The 17,938-nt window shown below is 40.8% G+C and overlaps 1 protein-coding gene across 2 annotated transcripts in view; it reads right to left on the bottom strand.

The window, feature by feature from the left end:
* Window positions 1-11,578: 11,578 nt before the first annotated feature.
* BMAL2 (basic helix-loop-helix ARNT like 2) overlaps window positions 11,579-17,938 on the bottom strand; it is a 58,455-nt gene continuing 52,095 nt past the window's right edge. For both annotated transcript variants that reach the window (XM_037144854.2, XM_037144856.2), the window contains exons 14-15: window positions 16,672-16,780; window positions 11,579-15,552 (exon numbers count right to left, since the gene is read on the bottom strand). In XM_037144854.2, coding sequence (XP_037000749.2) covers window positions 15,416-15,552; window positions 16,672-16,780 — 246 coding nt within the window. In that variant the 3' untranslated portion in view covers window positions 11,579-15,415. The remainder of the gene's footprint in view (window positions 15,553-16,671; window positions 16,781-17,938) is intronic.

Below are 17,938 nucleotides of genomic sequence, written 5' to 3'. Positions count from 1 at the left end.
CTGTGAAAAACTGAGCATAGCTTGTGTTGCAAGTCATCAGCATTGCAACTGTGGCTTCCGTTTAATTTTTTAGTACCTGAAACGAAGGCAGTGGTATGAGTAATTAAAATCGAAAACCTATAATAAATTTGCCAGATGAAATGTAGGATGACCACCTAAATTTGAATTTCAGATAAATGGTAAATAATTTTTATTTATATAAATTTGGGACATAATTATATATGTCCCAAATAGTGAATGGGTTATACTCATAATAAAAATTTACTCACTGATTGTCTAATAAACCCTTAACTGGGTATTCTGTATTTTTGTTTGCTGAACTGGCACCTGGACTTACAAGGATTGATGTGGACAGATGACTGTTTACTGACTGAGTGGTGTGAGTGGACGGATGGATGGGATGAGGGGAGTGTGAGTCAGTGATGCCTTAGGACAGGTTTCTGGCTTGTGACCTGGGTGAGTCCTGGTACCATGCAGGGAAATAAGGGAGATTGAAGGAAGAGCCAATTGGGGAGGAAAGGCAGAGTGATGAGTTACATTTCGGACAAGTTGACATTAAGGTCTCTCTGGAGCATACAGGTGCTGTAACCACTAGGCTGTTGGGTATGTAGTTCTGGAGCTAAGCAGAAAGGGCAGGACGGGATCATAGAAATAGGAATCATAGGCAGTGGGGCGGTAGGGAAGCTCTAGAAGGGCTGAGATCCCAGAAAGTGGGCGGAATGGGAAGAACGAGGCCTAGGACTGAGCCTGAAAGAATTCTAACATTGAAATAGCCAGAGAGGAGAGAGGAGCCAGGAGTGAGGGGTCACAGAAGCTGAGGAAGGCAGATTCAACAAAGGAGGAAGTGGTGTGCAGTGACGGCTGTCCCGAGGAGAGGCGTGCTGGAGGCCACAGAAGGTCACTGAGGACTTGGATGAGAGTGTTAGGGGAGGGTGTGAGACACACAGTATGTTGGAGGCGAGGAAGTGAAAGCAGGAAGTGTGGGCAAATTACAAAGAAAACCCCCAGACACCCACGGTGAAGGGGAGGATGGTAGTTGGAGGAAGACAGGGATCTATGGATGATTGTTTTCTTGATAAGAATTAATAGCATATACCCTGGCTGATGTAGCTCAATGGATTGAGCACAGGCTGCAGACCAAAGGGTCTCCAGTTCAATACCCAGTCATGGCACATGCCTGGGTTGTGGGCCAGGTCCCCAGTGAGGGATGTGCCAGAAGCAGCCGCACTTTGATGTTTCTCTCCCTCTTTCTCTTTCCCTCCCTGTCTCTAAAAATAAATAAATAAAATATTTTTTAAAGAGTTAATAGCATAGGTTTAAATGCCCCAGGAAAGAGATAGGAAAATGGGAAATGTTGATATAACAGAAGATAGATTGAGGTACCTGAGGTGTTGGAAGGTTGGCTGCAGAGCCCGAGAAAAGGGCTCTTGGACAAGCGGAGGGGGCCCCCTTCTACGTGCTGGTGAGCTGGCTGGTGAGGTGGAAGGTCATGGGATTGAGGCAGCAGCTCTGTGCGTAGGCTGTCTTTTCCCTTTGTGACCTGGTCATGCCTGGTGTCCAGTGCATATTGTATTGAATAATGTAAAGTGATGGAATAAGTTCAAAATAAGATGGTGGTTTTTACGAAGGCCAGTCTTCGGGAAAATCTTAAATATAAGTTGCTACTTTTTCTTTTAGTCAGAGTAGTTATGGGCAATTTAACTGTAAAGGTTTGAATAAAGAACCTAAAACTAAAAATCTAGTAGGATTATGCATTTATATTTCTTATCAAAAGAAATTTAAATTGGGCTCCATGAATGATAAATTACTGACAGATTTCTGCGGAACTCCAATGAATGGATTCCCTTAAAAATGCCTTGGTTCTAATTTAGATTAACAATGGGAGCACACTACTATTCAGGTTGAAAATAAAGTGTTTAAATTATACATGTATCATTCTCTTAATGATTCGGTTTGTTTTTAAATGTTTTATTTATCAATTGCCATCAGTGTATAATATTAGTTTCAAGTGCACAACATAGTGATTAGACATTTATGTAACCTATGAGGTGATGACCCTGAAAAGCCCAGTATCCACCTGGCCTCATACATAGTTATTACAATATTATTAACTATTTTCCTCACGCTGTACTCCCTGTGACTATTTTCGTAACTGCAAACCTCTATTTCTTAGTCCCTTCAGCTTTTTCATCCATCTTCCAAGCCTGCCCGCCATCTGACAAACATCAGTTTTTTCCTCTGTATCTGTGAATTTGTCTCTGTTTTGTTTATTTTGGTTTTTTTAGATTCCACACATACATGAAATCCTGTGGTATTGGTCTTCTGTCTGATTTACTTCACTTGGCATAATATCCTCTAGGTCAATCCATGTTCTCAAAAATCACAAGATTTCATTCTTTTTATGCCTAATAGTCCATTGCATATACTTACTGCACCTTCTTTAGCCATTTGGTTTTTTTTTAGTATTTTAAAATTCTTTTTTCTACTTTTATTGATATATGATTGACAAGTAAAATGTATATGTTGAAAATCTTATATCCTAGGAATGAATCTGACAGTCATTTTGTATGGTCCTTTCAATGTGCTGTTGAATTCAGTTTGTGGGTATTTTGTTGTATTTTTCCATCTATGTTTATCAGAGATAATTGGCTTCTAATTTTGTGTGTGTGTTCTCATCTGGCTTTGGTATCAGGGTAATGCTGACCTCTTAAGTGAGTTTGAAACTGTTCCTCCTCTTCAGTTTTTGGGAGGCATTTCAGAAGGATAGATATTAGTTCTTTTTTAAAATGTTTGGTAGAATTTACCAGTGAAGTTACCTGTTCCTTAACTTTTCTTTTTGAGGAGATATTTTATTACTGTCCTTACTAATTACAGGTCTATTCATATTTTCTATTTCTTTATGGTTCAGTCTTGGTAGGTTTATGTGTCTAGGGATTTATTCATTTCTTCTTTTTTAAAAAATTTTTATTGATTATGCCATTACGGTTGTTCTATTCCCCCCTTCATTCCCCTCCACCTTGCACCCCCCCACCCCCATGATTCCCCCCTTTAGTTTATGACCATGTGTCTCAAGTTCTTTAGATTCTATATTTCCCATACTATTCTTGCTCCCCTATCTATTTTCTACCTACTGTCTATGCTACTTATTTTCTGTACCTTCTCCCCCCTCCTCCTCCTCCCACTCTCCTATTGCTAACCCTCCTTGAGATCTTCATTTCTATGTTTCCACTCCTGATCTAGCTGTCCTTTTAGTTTGCTTTTGTTTTAGGTATGGTTGTTAATAACTGTGAGTTTGCTGTCCTTTCACTGTTCATCTTTTTATCTTCTTTTTCTTAGATAAGTCCCTTTAACATTTCATATAATAAGGGCTTGGTGATGATGAACTCCTTGAATCTGATCTTATCTGAGAAGCACTTTATCTGTCCTTCCATTCTAAATGATAGCTTAGCTGGATAGAGCAATCTTGGTTGTAGGTCTTTGGATTTCATGACTTGGAATACCTCTTTCCAGCCCCTTCTTCTATGTTAGCCAATTTGTTGGCATGCCATTGTTCATAGTAGTCTTTTATGATCCTTTGTATTCCTACAGTATCGGTCATGCCTCCTCTTTTATTTCTGATTTTGAGTTCTCTATTTTCTGGGGAAAACCAGCAAAGGTTTATCTACTTTGTTTCTTTTCAAGAACCAGCTTTTTTTCCTATTGTCTTTTTAGTCTTATTTCCAATCTTTATTTCCTTCTGCTGTGGACTTAAACTACATTTTAGATGAGCTGACTCTAACAGATATTTACAGAAAATTCTACCCAACAGCAGTAAAATATACATTTCTCTCAAGCAAGAAAGTTTTTTTCCAGTTCCTTGGGTGTGGAGTTTTTTTGTTTTTCAGTAGGTGTTTTTAATGTAGGTATTAACCTTCATAAAATACCTTAAATCTGCTCTGCTGCATCCCATAAATTTTGATGTGTTTCCATTTTCATTTGTCTCAAGGTACTTTTTCACTTCTCTTTTGATTTCTTTTTTGAGCCATTGCTTATTCACACGCATGCTGCTTAATCTCCACAAGTTTGTGAATCATTCCGTTTCCTTCTGTAGTTGATTTCTAGTTCCATACCATGGTGATTGGAAAAGATGCTTGATATTTCAGTATTTTAAATTTTTCAAGACTTGTTTGGCAGCCTAACATAGGGTCCACCCTGCGGGGTGTTCTACGTGCACTTGAGAGCAAAGTTTATTGTGCTCTTGTTTGGTGAAAAGTTCTGGCAGCATCTGTTCGGCTCATTTGATCTGCTGTGTAGTTTAAGGCCAATGCTCCCTTACTGATTATCTGTCTAGATGATCTATCCATTGTTAGAAGTGGCGTATTGAAATTCCCTATTGTTGTATTGTTGTCCGTTTCCCCCTTCAACTCTGTTAATAGTTACATATCTCGGTCCTCCTCTACTGCATACAGAAATATTTTCGAATGTTTCCTCTTGATGAAGTGACCCCTTTCCTATTATATACTGACCTTTGACTCTCGTTACAGACTTTGGCTTAACATCTATTTTGTCTGATATGAGTTTAGTTACCCCTGCTTTCTTTTGGTTTTCATTTGCCTGGAGTATCTTTTTCCATCCTTTTACTTTCAGTGTGTGCATGTCCTTAAAGATAGAATGAGTCTTTTGTAGGTAGCTTATAGTTCAGCCTTGTTATTTGATCCATTCAGCCATTGTTTTTAACTGGATGATTTGGTCCATTATGTAAACTAATTATTAATAGCTATGGACTTACTATTCATATTTTGTTAATTTGTTTCTGGTTGTATGTACTGCTGTGGTTTTTTTTCTCTCTTGTTCTCTTCCTTTGTGATTTGATTTTCTGTAATGGCGTGCTTTGGTTCCTTTCTCCTCTCCTGGGCAGCTGCTACACATTTTTGCTTGGTGGTTATTAGCAGGCTTACATAAAACATTTATGAGTATTTTAAGTTGAAACCAACTTAACTTCAACCACATACAAAAGCCCTAGGTTTGTACACTCCCCCATTTTGTTTCCCGACATCACAGTTTACGTCTTTTTTGCCTTGCATACTCATTAACAAATTATTGTGGTTATAGTTATTTTTAATACTTCTAAACATTTTTTTTAGTGTGTAAGTGGATTTGTCCATTATCATTACATTATTCTAAATTTATATATTTACTTTTACCAGTGAGTTTTATACTTTCATATGTTTTCCTCTTATTTATCAGCATCTTTTCATTTCAGCATGGACTCCCTCAAACTCCCTTAAACATGTCTTGCAGGCCTGGTGTTGGTGGTGATGAATTCTTTCAGCTTTTGTTTGTATGGGAAACTTTCCTTCAATTCTGAAGGTCAGCTTTGCTCAGTACAATATTACTGTCAGTTTTTCTTTTGGCATTTTCGGTATATCATCCCTTTGTCTTCTAGCCTGCAAAGCTTCTGCTAAAAAATCTGATGATGGTCTTATGGAGTGCTGGCCTGCAGGGCGAGACCAGGCTCCCGGGTCTGGGGCAGCGGAGGCACAGATGCCCAGCACGTCGGCAGCCCTCCCCCCACAGCACTGGTCGTGTTGTGCAAGGTGCTGGTGGAGAAGCCATGGAGATGGAGTCTGGAGTAGAGCGGAGTGGCCATGGCTCTGGGTACTGGGTATGTGCAGGGTTGGGGGTTGGGGTGCTGGCCCTTGTCCCAGGGCAGTGTAACAGTAGATCCTTTTTGAAAGGGGCATAGATTCTAGTGTCTCTCTCTTTGGGGGTCCTCAGTAGTTATTTCAGGGGCATTGAGGTCCTCAGTGGCAAGAGCTTCTGGGGTCCTCCGCAGAGGAGGCCACTGGGCACTGGTGGCAAGTACCATACGGTTGATGCTGATGGCCTTCAACCTTCACCTTTGTTCCTGGCCGTCTCCAGGTGTCTCAGCTATACTGATTTCCCCAGCAATCATTTCTGTGTGATTATTCTCTGTCTTTTGCTCCTCTGTGTTGCTGCGGGCTTTTAATTTGACCCCTAAGCAACCTCAGGACTAGTTTATCCACAGAATAGTGCCTCATTATTGGTTGGGGGTGTTTGTGTACAAGAACAAAGCCCAGTGTCTCCTGCACCATCTTGGTGACATCAGTCTGCATGATTGCCTGTTTTAATAAGCCTTTTTAGTTCATCAAATGCTAAGATTTCTGTTTTATGTACATGGTAGTCATGGTGAAGAGATATGAAAGGTCATCTTTTGTGAATATGGAAAAAGCAGTGACATAGAAAGTTTAAAGAAAGTGGGGGCGGATTTGAAATAGCTGTTGATGTAACTAGGTAGGAAAACTAGCTTTGGAAACACAGTAGCCTCATTCAGGTCCTGTGATGCCTGGAGGGCGTGTGAATACAGTCCATTTCTGGGAGGGCACAGTCTTGCAACCTCTTACCTAACTTACCAGAGACATATTTGAGGGTCAAGGGGTAAGGCAAAACTTTTCTTTATTTGGCCTATCAGGCCACTTTTACATTCATACACAGTCAGCCTTAGGTAAGCCCATGCAGAAGCTCATTCTCTCCCTGGCACCCTGCACCCCATTTCTTTCCACCCCTCTCCCCTCTTAGTAGATCCATCCTGAATTCACTCCTCTTGTCAGGCCTGGGAAAGGACTGTCCCTGGCTCGTGCTGGCAGGTGAAGGTGGATCCATTTGGTCACCCTTTATAGTTATATAACCCACCCCTCTCCTGCCCCACATAAATTTTTTATTCTTCAAAGTGCAGTATTAATATGACAAAATCAGACCAAGACAAAACAATCCATCGTTGTTCATCTTGAACACATTTTCAAAGTGTGAAGAGCTCCCCACGGAAGGTGGGGATGGAAAAGATTGAAGTGGGTGAGGAGAGACAAGACCTCGTGCTGCCTCGCTGAGGTACATTGGCGGGGGACCATGAATTTATGGAAACCTAGGATTTTTCCCAACTGTTGCATGTTAGTCCTCGTGTGGGAGTGGGCTTTTCTGGAGTTGAGTGAGGCTGAAGGATAATAATGGGGGCCAGGGATCGAAGAACATTGACAAGGAGTAAGTGAAATGATGGCCTTAGAGGACCAGTTTGGGTATGGAAGGAAGTAAAGACTCCGTGTGTCGGGGGGGGAGGGGTGCATAAGGAGAGGGGGTAAACAAAATAAGGAAAAAGAGAGGGATCTGAGGCATAGTGGTCTTAATGAAGATATAGACCAGGAGGACTTTTTTGTCCTACCCTCTGTAACAAAAGACAGTATATCTGCAGAGTGTATCTATAGAGTATATCTCCCCCCACCTCTTTGGGAGGGGGAAGGGATTTTGCACCCCTCCCCCTCAGAGGACATTTAACAACTCGTGACATTTTTGCTGTCACAACTGGGGTTGCTACCGGCATCTAGCAGATACAGGCCCGAGATGCTGCTGAGCACCCCACCGCCCACAGGACAGCCTTCCAGGGCAGAGAATTACCCAGCCCTAAATCTCAGCAGCAATGAGGTAGAAAAACATGCTCAATCTGAAGTGTCATGATAATCTGAAACATTAAATATTGCTCCATGTGGAAACACACCCCGGGATTTTATAAACTGTCTGGCTAGGGAACCCAGTTTTCAGCATAGTTCACACTGCTGTGAAGGTGAATGTGAAGGTCTCTGAGACAGCAGTAGATTTCAAGAATTCCTTGGATAGCAGTGGCTGTGACTAGAGCCTTCAGGCCACCCACCTTGGCCCAGGACCAGGTGCCACCTCTCCATACAGACAGCCACCTACAGAGGCCGCCTCAGCCACGGCATCGGCGCCCCGTGTGGGATGTTGTCTCTCTTGTCCCTGGAGCAGACAGGCCCTCTCGTTTGGCTTGGTGGCAGCCTCTACTGCTTTAAATGCCTTCTTTCTATTTGTGAGTTTGGGTTGTTTGCATAGCTGGGGAATGCCTACACAATTTTCTCCTTAAAGTACCACAAATATTAGTCAACTTCATAGTTAAACCCTTATCCTATTATTTTTCCCTTTTATGTGTTATTTATAGGCCAATTATCTAAAGCTAGTGACAAAAGAAACTGGATCTTTTTTAGTTTTGTTCTTCTGAAAATGCTAGCAAATTTTCTTTTCTGTGTTCTAAAAATACACAGACAACTTCTGTACTTCATCCTGCTATAGAGGGTGGGTCGTTTCTGATGGCTCGTTCAATGCTGTATTTAGAAAACAAGTCTGTGTGTTCTGCTCCTTGAACGTGGGGAAATTCCACTGTTACCAAGATGACACACAGAGAAGCCCGGGTGAGCCTGGTGTGGTAGGCCCACCTAACAGCAGATGAGGAGCAGAGCAAGTCTCACACCTCAGCGTGTGTCCGAATCACCTGCAGGACGTGGTAAAACACAGGCTGCTGGGCCCATTCCCAGAGTTCCTGAATCAGAGGCCCCTGGATGAGGCCCGGGGATTTGTTTCTGACAAGCTGCTAGGTGATGCTGATGTGACATTTCCCATACTGAGAAGCACTGTGGGTTTTTATATTCATTTTGATGCGTTCTGTTTCCATGTTAGGTTACATTTAAGAAATCAGCTCTGTATGCCTCAGTGCTATATGGTATGTTAGTCTGTTAGAGAAGAGCTCAATTTGGTCCTTCTAACAGGTATCCCTGTGAACACACATCTTGGAGGGAAAAGCTTTAAGCCTTACGGCTGTTTTGCAAACTTCCATATTCCCAGCAATTGTTGCTATAATTTTAATGACTTATTTTCTATGATATCTTGAATAGGACCTGTTTAATAAATGTTCACCCAAACTGGATCTATGTAAACACATAAAAATCTAGTTACAGTAAGAGTCAACCTCTAGGTTGCCTTTGGTTCAAAAATAATCAATATGCTAAAACAGCATATTTTGGGGAGGTATATTCTGAAGCCTTTAGAAGAAAAGGTGATACACTACCACATAATGGAAAGGTCAGTATCAAACTAGGACAATTAAACAGTTGATAGTGGTAAAAGACTAGGCAGCCAGATGAATTCAATACATTAGAAGTCCCTCCTTACCTACTACCATCACTTTCTTTCCAAACAGGCCCCAGAGATGGGGTAACATTTAAAATCAGTGGGAAAAGAAAGAACTGGTCACTGCATAGCTATGGGGTAAGTGGTTAATACTTTGGAAAGAGAAAGTAGACTTGTGTCAATATGGACGAACATAAACTTCCCCTAGATCAAAGCCTTTAGTGTAAAATATGAAGCCATGGCCCCTGGAAGGAAACACAGGTGTGTATTTATTTGATTGTGGGGTGGGGAACTTTTTCTTTGAGCATAAAAGATCACAAAATTAAGACAGACAGACATATTTAGCCCCAGAAAAATTAACTCTAGAAAGAACACTATATAAACTTTCTATATGGCAACTGGACAATTTTGACCTATAACTACACTTTAAGAACTTCATCCTAAACAAAATAGCAAACACATTTGTGGAAAAGGATTTTAACTGACATACTACCATAATAGTAAAACTTTGTAAACATCCTAAATGTTCCACAAAAGGGGAATATTTAAATAAATCATTGGCCTCCTGTTTTATACCCACTCTGGGCAAGTCAAAAAGTGGAAATAGAAGCACATTTAGATATATTAGCAATAACTTGAACTTTTGGGGGGGTAATTTTATATCTTTAAATACTATCTGATGCTTAACCAATACACATGTGTTCTTTTATCCTTACATACAGGAATAGTAAAATTGTATAAACAGGATCCTAACCTTAAAAAAATACAACTGAATATAAACACCTAGAAAAAGATAAAGAAATAATCAAATGTTAATTGTGGTTTTTCACAAGGTGGTAAAGTTATAGGTGATTTTATTTTCTTCATAGCATTTGCCTATATTCCTGAATTTTCAACAAGGAATATAGTTATTATAATCAGAAAACTTAAAATATGCTACCATTAAAAAGAAATAGAAATCTTTCTATTATGAATATTAAATTTTATTTTACATATACTCTAACATATACATTTTCCCCCCAAAATGGAATATGTCAGGCACCATGTGTTTCTTGATCTTTGTTAAACCAAAGAGAACACTATGACCTCCTAAATAATTAACCAATCAGCTAATTTTGTTCTATTGGTCTACATGTCAGTTCTGGTAGATGGAAAGCCTTTTGGGATATTGCTCACTCAGTATTAAATGAGATTTCCATGAGTTCTATTAAATTATAAATTTTCATAATCCAGGCTTCTCATGTTAGTGTCATCCTTTAAAAAAATATGTTATTACAAAGTATTTTAATGTATTTACCATCAAGGTAAAAATGCAACAGATTCCCCCCCTCCCTGGAGACATGTACATGTGGGAAATACTACCTAATGATCAGCCAGGAACCAGGACTGCCTAAGAAACTGCAAACCGAATCCCAGAAACACACAGCTATGCAAGGATTTAAGGCAACTTTTTATTGACTCTTTTACTGCATATTTACCTTAAGCAATGGGCAGGGTTTTTCAGAGGGACTAGGAGCTGGATATTACACAGAAAAGGAAGCCAAGGTTAAACACATGTGATATAACTTGCTACTCCTTTTCCCACCCCCTCCGCAAGTTAAACAATCAAAACCAAAAAGACTAGAGGCTCACATACCTAAACCCACAGTCCTAGGAAATCATCGGCTATGATGAGTCACATGTTTTCCATTGTCCCTTCTGCATATGTCCCCATTCCTTCCCCTGGTCCTGGGCTGTAGGGCGGTTGGCCATTTTTGACACAATTTCCCTTTCCAGGAGGCCTTTAAATCCAGGTTTTAGCATGTGACCAAAACCTGGCCAATCAGTGTATTCTAGCCTGTTGACCACAGGAAAGTCCATGCTAACCCAGAGGCCCACTCAATGGACATACTTGTGTGAATTACTAGGAAATAAAGCTCGCTCTTCACTGAGATTGCCAGGTGTGAGAACAGTTACGTGCTGGGAGCTTCTGTATGTCACTATGGGGAAGAAGGTCCGCCAGAGGATTAAACTGGCTTAGCGGAAAGCAAGCTGAGAGATGGGAAGAGGCAAGGAGGGAGGAGAGACAGACAGACAGACAGAGAGACAGACAGCATTGATTACACTGGACTGTGATGTGAGCAGAAAGGGACTTTTACTGAGTTAAGCCACTGGTATCTAGAATTGTTACAGCAGTCAGCACACGCTGATGAACACAGCTAAAATTGTCTACAGTGAGGTAGCTCAATGTACCTCTCTGCCCAGTGGTTTGAGAACATTGGATCTTCTGCCCAGTAGTCTGTTTCCACTTTACAAAGCAGTTAAGGGTAATACTTTTTGTAGGTTGGGTTCTTTTTTAAGATTTTATTTATTTATTTTAGAAAGGGGAAGGGAAGGAGAAAGAGACAGAAACATTAGTGTGTGGTTGACTTCCACACCCCGTACTGGGGACCTGACCCGCATCCCAGACATGTCGCCTGACTGGGAATCAAACCAGAGACCCTTTGGTTCACAGGCTGACTGTGGCTCAATCCACTGAGCCACACTAGCCAGGGCAGGAGGAATTTTAATGTATTAAACAAAGCTCCAAACTGGTAATTGTTATAAAATATAGTTTAATTTCACTTTTTTCATTATTTACCACAAAATAAAAAAAATACCAATATACAGAAGCGTGAGTAAACTGGTAAAAAGCTAAAAACTGTATAAAAGACAAACCTTAGCTCGAACACATGAGCAGTGACACACACACCCCCCCATACACTCTCAAATGAGTCCAGAAGCATGTTCCGGGTCGGACGGGTTTTCTTTCTAAGGTCAGCTTTTTACTAGAGCCACATCTGGGAAGCTCCCCAGACTAAAGTTCTCATGTTATGTGGGAAGGATCTTCTCTTAACAAGCATTTCTCATAAAATAACTCACACGAGAAAGGCAGAATTATAGACACAAAGGACATAAATGCCTCTTGTAGGCCCCATGGAACTTGGAAAAAAGTCACCTAATGAAAGAAAACAAAGTGCTAAAGAAATGGACAAGTGACACCTAGTGGCCACTTGGTAGTTTTCCTTTATGGCTTCTGAGTATTCTAGATGTCAGCCTTACTCTGCCTGCAATACCCTGCATGGACAATCTGCTTCTCCAATTCCAGAGCCCAACAGTGGCCCACTTGAGTGGCTGATGCCCCAGGAGAGCGGGCTCAGAAACACCACCACCAAACACGGTCCGACAACTAGGTAGTGGCCATTTCATCTCCCCGAGCCCCTGACTCAACAAACTCCTCCAGGAACAGGACTCCTAAATACAGCCTTTCCCCATGGAACACTGTAATTAAATACTGGAACCCATTCTGTACTTTCCTGGGGTTTTTTCTCAGTGGATTTCCAAATTTCGTTACTTCCATAGGGTATCAACATAGAGCTCAAGTTTTATTTGATGTCAAGCTAGCATCCTGTAATAAATATGTGACCAAAATTTCAAGTTCACCAGTTTTTTTTAAAAAGTTTTAAATCTGATGCTAGGAAACAGGTTATTTGTACTAAATCGAGTAAATACACAACTGCGTTCTAAACCACGGCATTTGGAGGTAAACGCCGTATTCAGTGTACAGCCTTCGGTCTGCTTCAGTAACGGTCACTTCCTAAAAGGCTCTGGAGTGGGGATGCCCACCAGAAACATAATGTGTGCCCCATCTGCAACTTTAAATTTCCTAGCAGCCACATTAGAGAAGTCCGAGGCAAACATTTAATCTTTTGTTTCATTCAGTATATCCAGTATTATTTGAACATGGAATCAATAAAAGTGCTAATATATTTTATTCCTTTTCTATACGGTGTTTGAAAGATGGTATGAAATTTACATTGACAGCAATTCTCATTGGAATTGGCTGCATTTAAAGGGCCCAGTGGCCGCAGGCAGCCAGCGTCCATCGCACTGGACAGCACGGCCCTACAGCCTGACCCTGGAGCTCCAGGCCTACAGATCAGAGTCACCGAATCAAAACTAGAAATAAACTCAAAGATTGGACCTCTTGTTGCAAATGAGGGAACCGAGGTCCAGAGAGCTTTAAGTGACTTGCCTGTCATCACACAGCTAAGTTTAGGCTGAGTGGGCTCTTCTGACTCCAGTCACTCCCCCCACCCCAGTACGTAACCGTGGGTAGTAATTCTTTCGGTGACAAAAAAAGGAAAGAACACTAGAGTATTCTTTTTATAATGCTTTCATTCAAGGTGTAGACATTTTTAACCAAGATGTGATAAGTTAATTGGTAGGAGAAAAAATAATATTGAGTAAGCCATAAAAACATCTGCCACTCCTAATAGCAATCAAATGCAAAGAGAACACATTTTGAAGAACCCACTAAACCTGACAGAGTTACAGCATCATACAGTGCGTGGGGTGGATTCCGAGTCCAGGGCAGGAAGATCTACAGAAAAATGTGAGTGGGTTACTAAAGGATCAGAGCACCGAACCGGCTGTCAACTGGTCTGTGGAATCACCCCTCTGGCCAAGAGAGAAAACTGCTGCTGTGCGAGACAGCAGTAGCTTGCCTCTAGAAACGCTGCCTCCTGCCTCTCAGATCCTTGTGTCATGAAGGTTTGTCCCCTCTGCTTTTGAGGCCATCGACGTACAATGACCTATTATGGGACCACTGGCTTAGGTCAGCTCTGCAGGCCAAGCATCCCCCAAAGTGCTGAGCTTGTAGGCAGGCCCCTCTCCTGCACTTAGAGAACAGATGTGATTGTTCATGTTTCCTTAGGCTCTACCATCACGCCAACCTCCCTACATCTTGCAAGGTTTCGTTGGCTTATCCTAAACCGGATGTCTTGAGTCGTCCCGTGCAGAACCGGGAGTGGTGCCAGCCCTCTGACATTGCTGGAACATCATGTCGGCTTCAGAGGACAATGTACCAACACACCCTTGCCCACAGAGCTACTACAAACATCATACCAGATGGGAGCTTCTGCTTTGGTTGTTACCTGTTGGCTTCTTTGCCATTAATGCACCTGATGACAGTGCCATCTATTACTTACAACCTAAAGAAGTACACAAGATCAAAAATGCTTCGCCGTGGTGAGGGGCTCTGAGGACAGTCAGCTGGAAAGGTATAGAACCTTCCAGAGAAAGAACTGGATTTGAACCCCACATGTGAGCCTCAGGGCTCCCCACCAGTTTCCCGGCCTACCTTACTTTCATCTGTGGGGCACAAAAAGAATACATGGGGATGTACTTGGTAAACTAGAAAGAGCTATTGACATAAGGTGTTCTGGAAATGTGACCTTCAAAATGGCAGCCATACACATGGTGCTTTAAATGCTCTTAATTCCTGCACTCAGTTTGAGATACCTCGGGATTAATTACTGGTTAAATGCTCTCCAATTTTTTTTAATTGTGGCTAGAAAATGGTTTAAAATTTTTTCTCATTGCCTCACATTTCTAGTGTATTTCCCGTGTATATAACAGCCTTTGGTCATAGGCAATAGTAACTGTAATTGCCTAATGATTTATAAATATAAGGCCATGATATAAATATAAAGCAGTACTAGTTCTTGGGCCAGTTGGTTGATCATTTAACCAGTGAGACCACTGCTCTCCCAAATGTGTAAAGAGAAATTGGTTTAGACACATTGAACACTAAAAAATATGGATTTAATTGTGTCTTTACACAAAACATTTAATCTGCCTGGGCCTGTTTCTTCCTCTGAGATAATCGGTTACTACGTACCATTTCAGTACCAACAGCCTGTTCTGTCTGTAAGGAAAGCCCCGAGTGGGTATATTAAGAGTAAATCTTACATATGCGACAGTTAATCACGAACATCCAGGGCCCCAGATCTTTCCTCTTCTGCAAGCAAAGTTGAAAGTCTCTTAAATTTTCTGAGTTTTAAACAAAACCATCTCATTTAAAATCCATCCGAGTGCTCGGCTGGGCATAAGCATCCTGGCTCTGTGCTTGCCCAATCCTGCAAAGACCAAACACACTATTCACTGTGATCATGACTATAAACATCACTGTCCCTTTAAGGAAGCACACAAGAAATGGAAATGTTTCAAATTACACAAATCTACTGTGAGTCGATTCTAAATGAATCTTAGGCACAAGGAAAATGCCAACATATTAATTCCCCAAACTCAAAAAAACTGCACCAAGAAAAAAAATATATATGGAATGCTGTTTGTTGGTTAGAAAGACTTTAGCAAAAATAGCAATTAGCAGGTTTACCGCCAGCTCACTGAATGACGGGGTCTGTCAGCAACTCTGAGCAGTTCTGTTTGAAAGAAAATGTCACATTTCCGCAGGCCCCTGTGAGAGTAGGTGCACGTCTATAAAAATTGGTGGACTCTTAATAAGAATAACAGATAAAAACAGTATCAATATAGCACAGAAGAATATACAGGGTTTTGTTTTTGTCTTTGTAAAGGAAATGCTACAAAACTGTTCCCATTTTTTGGAGTTAAAAATCAAGTGCTAAAGTGTCCAGCGGATGTCGCTGAAGTCCTCGGGGTCCCCCAGACCCCCCTCTGCTTCTAAGTAATTCATGAAGGCAGCTATGGCTGTGTCATCATTGTCACAGAAGGCATCAAAATCCAGCTGGGCACCATCACCTACAGAATTAGAACACAGGCCCGTAGAAATACATTTGAAGATTCAAAATGATTATCCTTAGAAAGGCAAAGCACAACTACAATTCCAAACAATGCACTTTTGAAGGCAAACTATGTATCTTAAAATGCAAAAGCCAGATAAATTTGGAACAGTCTGCTGTTGTTAGATAAATTGCATTTAACTCACTTGATACACATAGAAGAGCTAGTCTGAGTTTTCTAATAGCAAAGAACAGCCTGAGAAGGTACAGACTCCCAGACAGTTGGAAAATGAGGCTGGGGTTTGTACATGAGTGCACATATGCGCACGTGTGTGTGTGTGTGTGTGTGTGTGTGTGTAGCCTGGAGGGAGAAATTTAACTTCAATTTGCTTTGTAAACAAACAAACAAACAAAAAAACTATTTGTTTAGCCCCAAAATGAGAAGGCTGTGACAAAAGTTTCTAAAACCTTAGTATTCTTATCAAAGAGAAGTAACCAAATTTTTACTGCAAAAAAGGATCCAAAGTGGGACTATGGAAATATTTTAGTTAGAAAGAAAGAAGTTCTAGAAATTAAGGATTAAAAATAAAGCTACAGATGAACCAAAGTTTTCTAGATATCTTTCAAAGTACAATAGAACTTGAGATGATTAATAAGTGGTTTTGTGTACAGCTAATACCCAAATTCCTTCAAGTTCTTTGATTTTTTAACATAAATTTTAGTAAATAAATGTTAGTTACAGGGGGTATAAAACTGTCATTTCAATTTACTCAATGTGAACTTTGTATAAACATAGTTAAAATGAATGATTACATCTTAAACTTTTTATCATTGGTACCCTTTAAAAATTCTTGAATTCCTGAGAATGGACACGTTTTCCTAGACAGAAATACCTTAGTTTGATTTAAATTGTGTGTACGAACAATACTCATAACTGATTCAGCTGATAACTGAACTTTCAATGACAGGCCCATTAAGGAACACAAGAGTATGATTATTGTGTGTAGGATTTTGAATGGAAAAGTCTTAGTTTTAAACTTGTTTGCTTCTCTAGAAATCTTCCATGTCTGAAAACACAGGGATTAAGAAGGAGTTTTTGGAAAAACAAAGTGGTGGGCAGTTGTCAATGAAAACTTACCTAGGAGAGGTTCCTGACCGTGGGGCGCAACAGCGCTGTGGTTTGGCCTTGTAGCTTCCAGCTTCCCTATTTCAGGAGGACTTAGTGGGATCAACTCCTTACTTGACACCTGAAAGGACAATAATAAGTAGTAAGGCTCCTACATGAATGAAATACTTCTTAGCAGTCACCAGACACGGGCCTGCCGGCAGCGCCGACCCTCCCATCGCCAACATGGCAGCTCACATGTACTGTGTGCTCTGCTTCAGCACTCCACACACATTATCTTGTTTCATCTTAAAACTGTTGTGAGGCCCTGGCTGGTGTAGAGCCTGGCTTACACAGGCCTGTGAACCAAAGAGTCGCTGGTTCAGTTTCCAGTCAGGGCACATGCCTGGGTTGGGGGCCAGGTCCCCAAGTTGGGGGCACATGAGAGGCAACCACACATTGAGATTTCCCTCCCCCTCTTTCTCTCTCCCTTCCCCTCTCTCTAAAAATAAGTAAGATCTTAAAAAGAAACAGCTGTGAGCTAGCTATATTACAGGTCAGGAACCTGAGGTCTCAAGAGGCTAGTATCTTCTTGCCCAAAGTCTGAGAGCCATAACTTTAACCCATCTTCCCGACTCCAAAGCCCACATTCTTCATAACCATTCCTGACGTGTATACTATCAGGAAAAGTTTTAGATGATGGAGGGAAATTTCTTGACCATAGTGCCCTGAGTTCGTTATTTCAGTTTTTTTAAAAAAAGATGGAAAAACTATCTCCCATATGAAACTACAATGGGAAATACAGCTTTGGAGAGGAGAATGGACTAAACCAGAGGCTTTCCCCAAAGAGTTATCATACTGTTACACAGTTACAAGCCAAACAATCTAACATTCAATGCAGTACATCAAAATAGGAAGTCGGTTACCTACCCTAAATCAAGGTACTTGATCTATAGAATGCCTATACAATGTACACTACTTGGAGATTTTTGTTACAATGACTTAACTGCTTTCTCTAACATAAAGCCTGGCACAAAATGGGTATCCAACAAACATTTGCTAAATGTGTGAGTAAAATCTAAATATACTAGCCCAAAAGACAAAATATTTTATGTAAAAATACATTTGCAAGTTCCCTTTTGTGCCTGGCCATATTTAATTTCTCTTTTCTATTATATTCTTATACCACTTTATTTATAGATCTGTTTTAGAGCTTTTTGCTGTCTGGGCTACATTAGAGTTATATGGTATGTGAGTCTTCCAGATATCAGCACCATATTTAGTCACTGTTGTATATGTA

The sequence above is a fragment of the Artibeus jamaicensis genome, unplaced genomic scaffold (genome assembly GCF_021234435.1).
Source record: "Artibeus jamaicensis isolate MK-2021 breed Jamaican fruit bat unplaced genomic scaffold, CSHL_Jam_final contig_233, whole genome shotgun sequence".
NCBI classification, from domain to species: domain Eukaryota; kingdom Metazoa; phylum Chordata; class Mammalia; order Chiroptera; family Phyllostomidae; genus Artibeus; species Artibeus jamaicensis.
The sequence above is the reverse complement of the archived record's forward strand: the minus strand, read 5'-3'. Positions and strand labels throughout refer to the sequence as shown.